Raw genomic sequence first — 14,688 nt, forward strand, 5'->3', positions numbered from 1 at the left:
ATTTTAATACCAGCATGCAGTATTAAGTGTATTCCTATCTTCTCAGTTTTACTACAGATACTCTCATAGTTCTACAAAGATGGTAATTGATCAAGTTTGGTGAATTGTCATTTTTGTCTTTCCTTGGTACAGTCACAGAAGCAGTATGTTAGATTATGGACAGACACAGTTTTGGGCATTAGGATCTGTACAGCCTGACATAACCACATCTGCTCTTTCTAGCAATGAGAGAAATTTACTTGGGGTTTCTCACAGGTGTTGTTTGTTTAGCAGCTATATCAATAATTAAAGCAGTCAACTCTTCTGGCTGCAGTTGTATTGATCAATGAATTTACTATCCCACCATTGCTCAATCACTTCTGTCCTGCTGAAGACTTTCTTTTCCTCTGATTTGCCAGGTCATCTGCTTACGTGATCTTTATCTAGGTCTTTATAGTCAAAGAACCGGATTTGTTCAAATCCTTGCTATCATGGCTTGTTTTGACTGAGACAGGTTAGAGGGACAAACATATGACTAAACCAGCTAAGATATTTGCAATTCTAGGCATGGGCGCTGGGAAAGCTATGCGTCAAGCTGGGACAGTTACCTCTTCAGCTAGCATGGCTGCAGTTGGCAAGCATATGCAGCCTTTGTAGAATCAAAGGAGGCTGATGAGATGCTGCAGTGTAACTGCATCTCCTTTTCTCTCACAGAAGCACTGCTAAGACTTAGAATCACCACCTCAACCCCCAGTTTATGCGTAATGAAAGGTGGTTTAGCATTCTGAGGACTTTGTATTATTTTACCATTTGTTTCTACCATACTTTGTCAGACAAAGAAACATAAAATTGAGTAAAGGAGAGGCATAGATACTTTTCTAGGACTTAGTAAGAATAATGAGCTTGCATGTTTTGTTCTTTTCTACTGCTTAAAAAGTCAACATTTTCTATTCAGGTAACATTATGCATACCAACAAGAGCTAACTCACGATCACAACTAACCTCTGTTTTGATATCCTTTTTTCAGAATTAATAGTGTTTATCACAGGTTTCAGCGGTTAAGAGGCTGGATTTCCCTCCTGTCATTTGGAGATTTCATCTTTCACATACGTGCATGGCCAGACTTCTATTGGGCAATTCCATCAAACATGGTCTCTTTTACTTACAACATATTTGAGGTTTATTCACAACTTCTGTATGTTCATCTTGCTCTTTGTACCACTGCTATCATGTTTACAGCATACTTCTAAAGCGATTGCTTTGCAATATTGATGTTCAGAGGTAATTCCTATTAGAGTGTCTGTTAGTTGATGAAGTGAGGACGTTTTTGTTTTATTGTTCGATTGTATTTGGCTCTAATACAGGATGTGGCTGAACGGCAGCAGGAATGCAAAGAGAAACTGCAGGAAATCTGTGATTTGCTTACACAGACTGAAAATCGACTCATCGGACAGCAAGAGTCTCTTGTTATTGGAGACAGCAAGGCTGAGCTAGAACAATACCAGACCAAACAGGAGGTATGCACAATTCTCGTCAGATAAGTTAAAGAAGACTGAGTGCAGAGGGGAGTGACTAGACTCTTTTGTTGAATTACAAGACTGTCATGTGAGAGAAGAGTAAAATAGACTTGTTTGACCTACCAAAAGTAAAGGCTTAATGGTGTGCATTTAAACTGCTGCCCATGAATACACTCCAGTATGTGCCAGTGGGAGAAAAAAAACTTTAAAACTAGAAGACACTAGAAAATGTACAAGACATTTCAAGAAGCACTCTTGGAGCAGGCATGAAATTTGTTATATGAATCTTTAGCTTAAGATTGTTCCTGTCAGATATGATAAAATCAGACTTGTTTATTACGCTAAAATCACTTAATCAACTTTTTTACTGGTATTAGGGAGTGCTTATTCCTGTTCACAGTATTTTGAAGAATTTTGCTGCAAGGCTTTCTCTTGCCTGAGGCTTTCCATTGCATCACTCTTCTTTTGGTTTAAATTCTGTTTTTTCTAGTGTTGCTTGCAATCTCCTTGGTGTTCTTGTGTAGCAGAGCCCTCTCAGTTTGCTTGCTTTCCTACTGAGAGCTTGCTTTTCAGCTGTATCCTGTCATCTATAAGTTTTTACTCTGTCCTGACTGATGCTAATTGAGTTTATGATAGTTAAAGGACTGAAGGACTTGGTAGTCTTCTTCCTCCTCCTTTTCCTAGTAGTAGTTTACTATGTTGTAGAGCTCCAAATAAGGTTTAGTAATCTATAAAGGCAGAAATTTCCTTATTCATCTTGCTTTGCTTTACTTATCTTCAAAGTAACACATCGAGTTTGTCAAAGGTCTCCTTATAGTCAGTGGAAAGATACAGACACCCCTGGCATACCTCTTAATATTGCTTACCTGTCTTAAGAATTTATGGCCAAAATGGGGTACCCATGGGAGTGAAGAACTGAGGTAGCATGTGCTTCATTTTTTTTCCATCAGCTGTTTGTGACTGCCTAGCAGAGGAGTTGTTATTTGCCAACTGATTTCTTGTAGACACCATTGTAGAAGTGTGTCTTGGGAGGGGAACGGGGGCTTAAAAAAGGTCTTTCATAGATCAGATCAGAACTTTCATCCTCAGTGAGCTGTTTGAAAGGAAGCACAGAGATCTTTGTCAGAGAAGGAGAATCTTGTCTTGATATAGTGTCCCCAGGAAAATCTTTCTAACGTACGTGCTGAAGTGTTAAAATGAGCTGCAGTTTTAGCTGCCAAACTATATTCTATAATTGCTGCAAAATCTGTAGTATAGAATGAGAATCAAATGTCTTGTCTTGCAGCTTCAAGAGTGTTACACTGCATATAAGGAAAAAAAAGTTCATTATTTCGGTAACTGGGTGAATGTATTCAACAGCATAATTATTGTTAGAAGTAAAACTCCCCTCAGATAACTGGGAGACAGATTTTTTTTATCTGACTCTATCCTAGGTCTAGGCAAACTGCTTTGGATAAACTAAAACTAAACATCTGTCCTCTGTGAAATTTAATGGACTTAAACATTCTTTGGAGATCAAAATATTATGATTGATTAAAATCAAAGAAAAATATTCTTATGGCATTTCTGGCCTGAACAAAACCAAGAAATATGGGAGAACTTCCACCTGGGAAAGATGACTACAAGTTTCTGACTTTTATTCAGTCCCCTTATTTTCCACAGCTTTCTGTTAGGATAGTAATGGAATGGTATTTGTCAGGAGACTCACCTTACTAACTACAGCACAGCAGATTTACTTTGATTTTACTCTTGAAATCTAAAAAGTAAGATATATTTTCTTCTGTGTACATGGAAATACAATATTTGAGCTGCTAAACAAAGGAAAAGAGTGGCCTCAGTCTGGATAGGAGTGTAAGCCAACAGACTTGCAATTTAAAAAAAAAAAAAGATTGAGCTGCAGCAACATTGTCAGACGTTGAATTGATTTTATTTTTTTAATAATCCTAGCTGCAATTTAGTAATGTATCATGTACTCTCCCAAGTTAGAAGGGACCACTGTGGTGCTTGCCCCTAGAACAGAGATAGTTCCAGTAAAGTTAGTTGGAAAGATCTGGTGAATAATTTACTTACTCATATTTGCTTCTTTTTTCTCAAAAGGAGATACAAAAAGACATGAGAATGAGTGCCCAGACTCTGGCAGAGATTGTGAAAAATACTGAAACCTTCTTGAAAGAGAATGGCGAAAAGTTGTCACAAGAAGACAAGACTGTTCTTGAACAGAAACTGAATGAAGCTAAGACAAAGTGTTTGCTCCTTAGCCAGAAGGCAGAAGAGTCCAAAAAAGAACTGGATAAAGCTATGACAACAGCAATTAAGCAGGAAACAGAAAAGGTTTTTAGGCAACCTTTATTCAAACTTTTTAGGTGTCTTAGGGGATTAGTCTTGCAACTTATTGTTGATATACTGTGGAAAGATTAAAATCATATTTCATTTGGGTGACTAATAAACTGTTCGCTGGTTATTTTCTTTATAAAATAAACAGCAACATATATGTCAACCAGAAATTTTGTTTAATGTTAATGTATTTTAAATGGTCTGTTTGCATATGATATTTTGTAGTGCCTGAAGAAGATTTCTAAACTGAAACTGTAAAATTTCAATGTAGGTTGCAGCTATAGAACAGCTGGAAGAAAGTAAAAATACAATAGAAAATCTCTTGGATTGGTTATCGAATGTGGATAAAGAAGCAGAGCACGGCCGGAAATTTAAGCAGGCGATAGAACAGAATGGAACGCACTTTGAAGAGGGAGATGTGAAGGCTTTGGAAGGAGAGGAGGACGATGTCAATGGTAATCTGCTGGAAATTCAGCAAGACATTGAAACTCGGGTGGATGGACTAGTAAAAAGCACAGAAGATAATCTGAACCAGCAGTATCAGAAAGTCAAGGTACTGTTACTGAGTTTATTCAACATTTAGGTGCTAAGCGTGTCAGTCCTCATTCAACATGAGTGAATTCAATCTCATCCTTTCTGTCATGGACTTTGGAACAGGCACTAGGAAGTTAGTGATACACAGTGGTAGGAATTTCAGTAGTTAGAATGTATTGCAAATTTGTCACTTTTTTGCTGGTACTGTGGTTGTTTCTTGCAAAATAAGAAAAAGGACATGTTCTACAAGGTAAATGTTGAGAATCCTGATGGTGAGTCTATTCTTTATTTTTATAGTGAGAAATTAATGCAGGTAAAGAAAATGCAAAAAGCAGCAACGTAAATTCATATCCTTTATGTGACTTTCTAAAAAATCTTTGTGGTAGCCAAATGATTCAACCCCCTGCAATTCCCTGTGAACAGTGGTTACCAATAGGTGCAAATAATAGTTTGCTGAAATTACAATCTTAATTCCCTATAACTTTAACACATGGGCAAAGCACTATTTGAAGGCTTCAGAAGGATGAGTTACATAAAACCACAGCACAGCATTTTAAAAATAGATTTTCCAGGTAAGATAATTGGAAGCATTTAAAATAATCAGAGCTCAGTTTTGTGGCTTTTGTTGACTTACAGTTAAGCAACCAAGAACTTTTAGGTGTGGTTTGATGGACATGTTGATGAAAATGCTAATGCTGATAGCTGATGCTATTTTTGATTTCCTTTCTTATTAAAAAAAAAAAAACAACCTAAGAAAATGAGATAATTTGTTTTTGTATACGTAATGTTTTTACTTCCACGTTTTTGACAGCTCTTTTCTGCACCTAATGCCTACAGGGTAATTGCCCACTGTACTCATGGAAGAAAAGCATACCAGTCTATTTTATGTGGGAATAGAGGACCTTCAAGAATGGAGATTTTTTGAAAGAATCTATTTGAAATATAGATTTTATTTGGCATATAGTTCTAGTTCCTATGACTTACTATTTTTTTGTGAGATTGAAACAATTTACATGCATAGAATGTGTCTCAATTTTTAATGTCAAAAGGACCTCTTTTATGACCAAGTATATTTGATAAGAATCGCTGGTCTTTAAATTGAAAAATTAAATTAAAAAAAATTGGATAATAATGTTTGTTCACTCAATATAAGAAGAAAGTATCTGTATTCTTTTTAATGTTCGATGCTTTCATTCCTTTTGGTCTGTTTGAAATGGTAGTTACAATATATGTAACAGGAAATGGAACAGTTTTTATTTGGGAAGTTGCCTACCTTTGAATGCTTTATTTGATAAATCCTATTTTGAGACAGGGAATTGGGAAAATTTTGATTACACTAAGCACACTACCCTAAATGTTAAGTAATAAGCAAATAATTTTTATTAGGGAAAAAAAATTAAGAGATTGATAATGTCTAGTTTTATTATACAGAGTTGTCTTTTAGAAGAACGGGGAAAGCGTTTGTGTGATATATATCCTAGTATTTCCGAGTTCCAGTGATGTTTGAAGACTCCCATTTGGTCGTGGCCTGTATATCTGGCTAAAATTACCATTGGAAGTTTCATAAAATTTTGAAACTGCACAGAAATATGATTACCAGGAGTCATGCTTTCACTTAAATTACTGACAGAATGTTTTTTAATAAGTAATATGAAAATTAGAAAAGCTTTTTATCATTATGATGGACTTCGTTTTTCTTGTTGTTTCTAACAGAATTCAGCAGAGATTTCAAGACAATAATGGTCTAATGGCACCATCCGAGAAGGTGCTGGTCATAATTTTTTTTTTTTTCTCGTAGGCTCAACATGAGAAAATTATTTCACAGCAGCAGGCTGTCATAATAGCAACTCAGTCTGCTCAGGCACTGCTTGAAAAACAAGGGCACTACCTTTCCCCTGAAGAAAAAGACAAGATGCAAAGGAACATGAAAGAGCTGAAGGCTCAGTACGAGACTGCTTTAGCTGAATTGGAACGGAAAATGAAGTTGACTCATTCTCTAAGAGAAGAACTTGAGAAATTTCATGCAGACTATAGTGAATTTGAAACCTGGCTGCAGCAGGCAGAACAAGAACTTGACAATTTGGAGGCAGGTGCTTCTGACTTCAGTGGTATTATGGTCAAACTGAAAAGGCAAAAGAGTTTTTCGGAAGATGTTATCTCTCACAAAGGTGATTTACGGTATATTACAATTTCTGGACAAAGAGTTTTAGATGCTGCAAGGTCATGTAGCAAAAGAGATGGTGTGAAGGTTGACAAAGATGGTATCGATACTTCGGCTACGTATGCTGAAGTGCAAAATAAACTGGATAGTGCTTCAGATCGTTTCAAATCTCTCTATACTAAGGTAAGTTTTATTTATACTTTATTAGGGAAAAAAAATTAAGAGATTGATAATGTCTAGTTTTATTATACAGAGTTGTCTTTTAGAAGAACGGGGAAAGCGTTTGTGTGATATATATCCTAGTATTTCCGAGTTCCAGTGATGTTTGAAGACTCCCATTTGGTCGTGGCCTGTATATCTGGCTAAAATTACCATTGGAAGTTTCATAAAATTTTGAAACTGCACAGAAATATGATTACCAGGAGTCATGCTTTCACTTAAATTACTGACAGAATGTTTTTTAATAAGTAATATGAAAATTAGAAAAGCTTTTTATCATTATGATGGACTTCGTTTTTCTTGTTGTTTCTAACAGAATTCAGCAGAGATTTCAAGACAATAATGGTCTAATGGCACCATCCGAGAAGGTGCTGGTCATAATTTTTTTTTTTTTCTCGTAGGCTCAACATGAGAAAATTATTTCACAGCAGCAGGCTGTCATAATAGCAACTCAGTCTGCTCAGGCACTGCTTGAAAAACAAGGGCACTACCTTTCCCCTGAAGAAAAAGACAAGATGCAAAGGAACATGAAAGAGCTGAAGGCTCAGTACGAGACTGCTTTAGCTGAATTGGAACGGAAAATGAAGTTGACTCATTCTCTAAGAGAAGAACTTGAGAAATTTCATGCAGACTATAGTGAATTTGAAACCTGGCTGCAGCAGGCAGAACAAGAACTTGACAATTTGGAGGCAGGTGCTTCTGACTTCAGTGGTATTATGGTCAAACTGAAAAGGCAAAAGAGTTTTTCGGAAGATGTTATCTCTCACAAAGGTGATTTACGGTATATTACAATTTCTGGACAAAGAGTTTTAGATGCTGCAAGGTCATGTAGCAAAAGAGATGGTGTGAAGGTTGACAAAGATGGTATCGATACTTCGGCTACGTATGCTGAAGTGCAAAATAAACTGGATAGTGCTTCAGATCGTTTCAAATCTCTCTATACTAAGGTAAGTTTTATTTATACTGAGTAGGAAAGACTACTGTAATTGATTTGGCAGTTTGTATAAAAAGGGGTTAGCTGATGAAACATACTGTGGGAAGTTGTAAATTCTTTGTTTCTTAAAGTTAGATAACAGAACAAGATGATTTTCTAGAAGATCTGCTTTAGTCAAGCGCCAGACTATTTAAGGTCTGAATGGATGAAATTTTCTACCTTGTGTTGTAAGGGAGAAATCAGACCAGATTTCCTCATTTGCTCTTTCCAGCCTTAAACAAACTCTTTGAGTTTGTGACAGTACAGGATGTCTGAGTAACATGTTGGGGTGGAAAGAAATTGTAATATTTCTAGATGGATAACATTTCTTTATGTTCCGTGTGATATTTCCCACAACTGCTTATTTACTTGGCTTCCTACTAATAAAATGAGTATAGAAAGAGAGAGACTATGCCAAGATTAACATTCAAAATTTCATTTTGATTTGTGTCCTGAAATAGTTTGTCCCAATGTGACCTTTGTTGTCAGCACTAGGCATGCAAGAACGTAGTGATTTGAGGATAGCAATTCTTTTCCACTACTCTGTCAAATAAACATTTTATCCTTGACAATCTGAGATTAGTCTCTAACTAATGGGAAACTAGCAGTGCAAAATCCTCCATGTACTTTAAGAGAGGGAAGATAATCCAGCTCTCTGTGCCAGATTCACATACGGAATCTGTCTGATAGAACTAGACAAACATCAACTGGTCTCACATTCCAACTCTCCAGCTGTTTTCGAAAAACCAACAAAGTGTTGTTCAATATTGATAATATTCTGGAATTGTAAACTTTTGAGATCATTATTAATTGAACCATTTAAGAGACAGTTGCTGTCAGTATCCTTTGACTATGCCGTTTCATGATTTTCTAAGATCATAGGTTCAGACTGCTTAGTAGAGCTTCGGTGTCCACTGATAACAGTGTAGGTCTGCAGCAGTTGCCATCTTCGGGAATTTTCATCTAACGTTTTCTTGCTCAGAAATGTAAATTCTATAAAGACATGGATTTGATCGCTTGATTACAAAACTGGTGTAAAACCCGTTCTCTCGAACAGTTTGTGAAGAAGGCTCTCTGTTTGCAGAAGCTCATTTTCATATATGAACAGTGAAGCTAAAAGCTTGTATGAATATGTTCGACTTCCTCCAGTTGGTTTATTGAATTAGTTTGAGTGTGAATGTAAAGATTTCATTGCAAAATTTTCAGAGAGCTTATTTTTATGCACCTAAAAATCCTATGCCAGCAGCTTGATTTGTGGTCTCAGATTTGTCAACTTGCCAAATTCTATCCTTTCCATATATGCATTTAGCACAGCTGTAATAGACATGCGTTAAATATTTGACCATAAATATGCAGAGCAAAACCAACACAAATAGGCTTCTCTTATTAAATAGAGTCTTGAAGGACAGTCTTTTAAAAAGTGAAATCTTCCACAATTTGTGAGATCTTTCAAGTTGTAAATGGGTTTCTAGTAACCTTTTTGCCTTTTGTAAATGCTTCTTGCTTTTAATAAATATTTATGTTGCATTTATTTTTTTTATATATATATTCGCACACACACATATGAGTTTATAGGCTTATACGTTGAAGGAATCTTAAAGTCAGTTCTTAGTTAACTGGTTATGTAAATGAGTGCATTCTATGTTTGCCCACCAGATGGAGACCAAGTACCAAATGTAAATATTAAAAGACAGTGTATGGAAAGTTCAGAATATAAATTTTTAAAGTAACTGTTTATAAATATTATGATTTGATACAGTCAGATTTTGCTTGTGAGACAATCTCCAAAAATTCTGAAAGAGTTCCACTGACCTTTTTGCATGATGAGTCACTGTATACATGTTGGGGCATGCTAACATATAGGACTAATAGGATCTTGGTCAGACGATATTCTTAAGTGACCAAAACAAAGTATATGTGCCATACCAAGCCATATTGCTTTGGATTCGCTATGCAGATAAGGTATTTATGAAAGCAATATTCTGCTGTCTGTATTTTAATGAACATACGCGTATCTTCTGATTTTTGAATTTGAAAATTTCTAGCTTCCACTGGCTACATTTTTGGTGGCAGAGTGCTGATAAAGAATCTTTACATTGGTGGATCAAAAAGTCTTCCTAAAGCTTCTCCTATTCTAGTACAATGGGTTAGATTGCAATTTCCCACCTGCATCAGTGAATTGATCCTAAATCACGCTTGAGGAGCACAATCTGGGAAGACCTGCGTAGCCTGTCCGGCTGTCGTACCTTAGTTCAGAAATCAGTTAGACAGTGGAATGATGACAGGAAAAAATCATGCAGTATTTCAGGAGGGGAAGTATGAGCTTGAGATTGGTTTGAAATGCAGCACACAGTTTAATGCCTGGGTATTTGCTTGTTTGGTTTCTACTCTTTTAGTGTAGCATCCTTGGAAATAACCTTAAAGACCTCGTGGATAAATACCAGCATTATGAAGATGCTTCATCTGGACTTCTGTCAGGTCTCCAGGCCTCTGAAATAGCTGTGAACAAACAACTATCAGAGCCAATTGCAGTGGATCCCAAAAATCTCCAAAGACAACTAGAAGAAACCAAGGTGAAAAGCTTTAAAAAGCAGAAGTACTTCTGTCCTAAAAGGAACTGCTTTTTCTCTGAAAAACAGGATAATCTAATATAATCCAAGTGGCTGCAGGCCAAATTCCTGCCTTGCATGTGGGCGTACAACTTTTACAGTTCTTCAACTCAAGCTGTCCAGAGTGTTACCTGAAAAGCCCTAGGGTAAAAAAAAATGGGGGACCAAGATGCCATTAGCAGTGGTGAAAGCAAGATGTGTTTCATATCACTTAGCAAATGATAGGGTGAAATCTGGAAAGTTTTTGAACTAAGAAACGATTTAGTGATTACAGTTTGCTATCAGAGTAGGGCTTGGGACTGAGTTCCTGATAGAGAAGACCATTTGTTGTCTGTGACTCTTGCTTTTTGCTGTTCACATTTGTGTGTTACTGCATTATGAAAGGGATCATACTGGATAAGCAGTGTGATGTGACTAGTCTGTTTGCCTGTTTCAGTTGCATCCAGTACTATGTGCCGTGCAGAGAGTGAATATAACATAAATTACGCCGCACAGAAAAACAGTATTTTGTTTTTCTCTTTTTTTTTTTTTAAATCCACTGAGGGAGTAACTCACAACTTTATGTAAATCCTAGTAGAGGCAAGACAGGTTAGTGATGGAGCTTGTGAAGGTAAAACTCTGGTTAGTTGCGTAAAATGTAGGTTTACAGAAGGCTTTAGGAACCCAAGTATAAGGTGAGTTATATAAAGTTTCATGTAGTCTGTCGTCTTTGAACTGACTCTTGTTTTTTCATAAACGCATTCAGTCATCTATACTATAGTTAAAATGCAAGTTTATTTATTTTTCAGTGAGCAAGGCTATTGGTCGGGCATTTCCTCACTGTTTCATCTGTGCTATGTGGAGTATCCGTGCAGGTCTGATACGTTTGCTATTGACAAATGGTAGTCAATAGCTCTTGGAAAGTACGTGCTTTAACCATTTCCCTTACATCAGCCTCAGCAGTAGTTACCTTTACCACATTGTATCTTTCAAATCTGACACTGGAATTGCCCAACACTTTGGCGCATGACACATCAGAGGAGACAAAAATTGTAAGACAACAAAATCAAAAGTGTAAATTTTGAACTCCTAACAGTGGAACAATTTACGTACATTTGTGCTTCCAAGTGCTAGAAAAGTAGGAATAACACCAATTACAATTTGAACCTTCATTTCATTTTTTGTTCCTTACGCCAAAACAAATTATATCCTGTATAATGCCAATTGTCATGCAAGTAATACAAAAGGAGTGAGTACTGGGGTTCTTTTATGAGACGCCTACATGGATTACTTGCCATACAAAAGAGCACTCAATGAATATGAGCTGGGAAGAAGGGAGAGGGTACAACATGTCAAAAGATTCAAAGGAGAGAAAAAACAGGAGGCTGAACAAAGCAAGCCAATTAATGAAAGCAAAACAAAGAGTATTTCTGAAGAAGTCAGGTGTTGCAAGTTAAAGCTGTCCCTTGTAGCCAACACATGCAGCTGATAATCCAGCTAGACACAGACCTCGGCAGCATGGTGGGGTCTAATCTTTTTATGGGGATTAACTGTTCTTCAGAATATTCTTCAGTGCCTCTGGCATCAGCTTGTTTGCTTTCTGTCAGCATACAAGGTTTTCTGGTATGTCTTTTTTTGGGTTCGTTTTTGGGGTTTTTTTTGCACAAGTACAGTATATTTCTCTAGTGTAAGGAAAATTCCTCTTCGGGTCTATCTGAGTTTTGTTGTGTCAAGTGGGTCAGCAAGACATACTATGTTGGCATACTGTTGTGCTCTGGATACCAGTGCTGGATGCATTGACATGACTTCTTTGTCCTGGCAGGGCAGATAGGATTACCTTTTGAGTCATATGTTCATTGAGTTAGTGTATATCAAAAAATAAATGAGAAGTCCCTTCATTTTGGACTTGTATAAAGTTCAAGTGAATCAAAGCAAAGATACATCATATACACTAGCACAGAGGCCTGAAATAATTGAAAGACTATTCACCCTAAAGTACTTTTATACACTGGAGAGAGAAAGCCACTTTCAGAAGTTGACTCAGCCTTCCTGTCTTTCTGTGTTGACTCTGGAGTGAGTCATGGCTGGGCTGGTCTCTAAACCTGTGTTCCTTGGTTAGATGGACAAACCTAGGCAAAATTCAGTGAGACTGGCTCCAGGAGGTTCCTAAACTGTGAAGGTGAACATCTTGTTTCAAGCTATTCCTGTTTACGCTATGATATCAGCCTGATCCTTTGTCAATACAACTGATGGTGAATGTGTAACTACTGCTGATGACTGTACATTTTCCCCCTGAATTGTTTTCTGATGCTGAGTTGAAAAATATGTTTATTTTTCTTTTGGATAGTATATGAGTCTGTAGAAGTGGTCTTTAAAAACAATTAATCAAAAGACACATTTTGAAGCTACATGCAAGAAACCAGTTGAGTCAGAGAAGTATTGTAAAACAGAAGATAAAAAAGATGGTGAACAAACTAAAACAAGGGCCAGAAGGTCAACAGCAGTCGTAGCCACTGGTGAAGGTTTTTCTTAAGGAGAGGTCACAAATTGAGTTAGTTTATTCCCAGCACTAAGTTCAGGTTGTATGGCATATCTCAAGCCTTGCATGTGTAACTATTAGCTGTATTGAAAAGCATAACTGATAATTGTGGAATTTTACAGATTCTTCAGGGACAAGTGTCTAACCACCAAATTGCTGTAGAAAAACTGAAAAAAGCTGCTGAAGTGTTACTGGATACAAGGGGAGAGTTGACACCAGACAAAGATGAGATTCAGAAAACACTGGGTAAAATGTTTACTTTTCTTAATACCGCTTTTTATCACTTGTGTCTGCTTGCAGGTACTGGAAGAGACAAAATACAGAGTTTCCACATTCTTGTGTCACTGTTCAAAGGCCACGTTTTGTTGAGTCATAAGCTCTTACAACACAGTAACTTCATTGTTGGTCTGCCTCCTACGCTTGATCCATATGCTTTTCACTTAAAAGCTGTAATTTTATTTTTGACTTTTTTTTTCAGAAATAGGGATTACGTTTAATTCCCATGTTACAGATGGGCATGCCAAACAGAGTTAGTGATTTGCTGAGGATCATAAATTCTCCAGTGGGAAGGAGCATGTTCAGGTTCAAGGAACATGACCCCAACTATCTGATTCCAAGCAATTATTTGAAGTTTGCTTAGCCAAGGAATTATTTCCTTCTGACTTCAAGAAACTGTCTGTGATGGGTTGACCTTGGCTGGCTGCCAGATGCCCACCCAGCTGCTCTCTCACTCCCCTTGCCCAACAGGATGGGTGTAGAAAATAAGATGGAAAAGCCCATAGGTCAAGATAGGGAGATCACTTACGAATTATCATCGTGGGCAAACCAGACTTTTCCCATTGCCAAATAAAATAGGTTTCGATAGTGAGAAACAAAGACAAATTAAAGCAACACCTTCCTCCCACCCCACTTTTTTCCAGGCTCACCATCACTCCTTCCTTCCCAACTACTCGCACCTCCTCCCTGCCAAACAGTGCAGGGTGGATGGGGAATGGGTGGTTGTGGTAAGTCCATAACAGCTCCTCTCTGCTGCTGCTTCCTCCTCACACTTTTCCCCTGCTCCAGCATGCGTCCTCTCCACAGGCTCAAGTCTTTCAGGATCATCTTGCTCCAGCGTGGGCTCTTTATGGGCTGTAGTTCCTTCAGAAAATATCCACCGCCTCCAGCGTTGGGTCCTCCATGTGCTGCAATGTGGTTATCTGCTCCAGCATGGTCCGCCACAGGCTTCAGGGGAATCTGCTGCAGCACCTGGAGCCACTTCTTTCCCCTCTTTCTTGTTGGACCTTGATGTCTGCAGGGCTGTTTTTCACACTTTTTTTTTCCCCCTCACTTCTCACTCTCAGGCATCATTTTCCCCTTTCTTAAATACATTTCCCAGAGGCACCACCACCTTGGCTGAGGAGCTCAGCTGTACCCTGTGGTGGGTCAGTTGGAGCCAGCTGGAACCGTCTATGTGTCTTCCACGGGGCAGCCCCTGGCCTCTTCTCACAGAGGCCAAAAACTTTGCCAGTACCAAAACCTTACCACCTACACCCAATACTCTTTCCTGTCGGTTGTGAGAAGTAGGACAGCATGACATTCACCACTGTCTGAAGTTTGAAGACTCTGTATGTGTATCACACAACTATCTCTTACTGAAATCCCGTAAGTAACTTGCAGAGCAACAAAATAAAACAACTGTGGGCTTGCCGCTTTGGAGTTGGTGATGAAACTCCATGAGAGGTACATGGAACTTGTAACTTTCTGAGGCTTATCCTGAAAGTGTTGAAGGTCTAATGAAGAACCATCTGGAAGAACCTTTCGGCTCTAATAACATAAGAGACATAATTGTAGAAGAGCTGTCT

The 14,688-nt window shown here is 37.8% G+C and overlaps 1 protein-coding gene across 1 annotated transcript in view; it reads left to right on the top strand.

The window, feature by feature from the left end:
- LOC103899300 (dystonin-like) overlaps positions 1–14,688 on the top strand; it is a 120,231-nt gene that overhangs the window by 9,182 nt on the left and 96,361 nt on the right. Inside the window, exons 7-13 of the mRNA XM_009279739.2 lie at positions 1,344–1,496; positions 3,594–3,827; positions 4,102–4,383; positions 6,163–6,708; positions 7,146–7,691; positions 10,114–10,290; positions 12,967–13,090. Of these exons, the coding sequence (XP_009278014.1) occupies positions 1,344–1,496; positions 3,594–3,827; positions 4,102–4,383; positions 6,163–6,708; positions 7,146–7,691; positions 10,114–10,290; positions 12,967–13,090 (2,062 nt within the window). The remainder of the gene's footprint in view (positions 1–1,343; positions 1,497–3,593; positions 3,828–4,101; positions 4,384–6,162; positions 6,709–7,145; positions 7,692–10,113; positions 10,291–12,966; positions 13,091–14,688) is intronic.

This window comes from Aptenodytes forsteri, unplaced genomic scaffold (assembly GCF_000699145.1).
Source record: "Aptenodytes forsteri isolate BGI_AS27 unplaced genomic scaffold, ASM69914v1 Scaffold115, whole genome shotgun sequence".
Taxonomy (NCBI): domain Eukaryota; kingdom Metazoa; phylum Chordata; class Aves; order Sphenisciformes; family Spheniscidae; genus Aptenodytes; species Aptenodytes forsteri.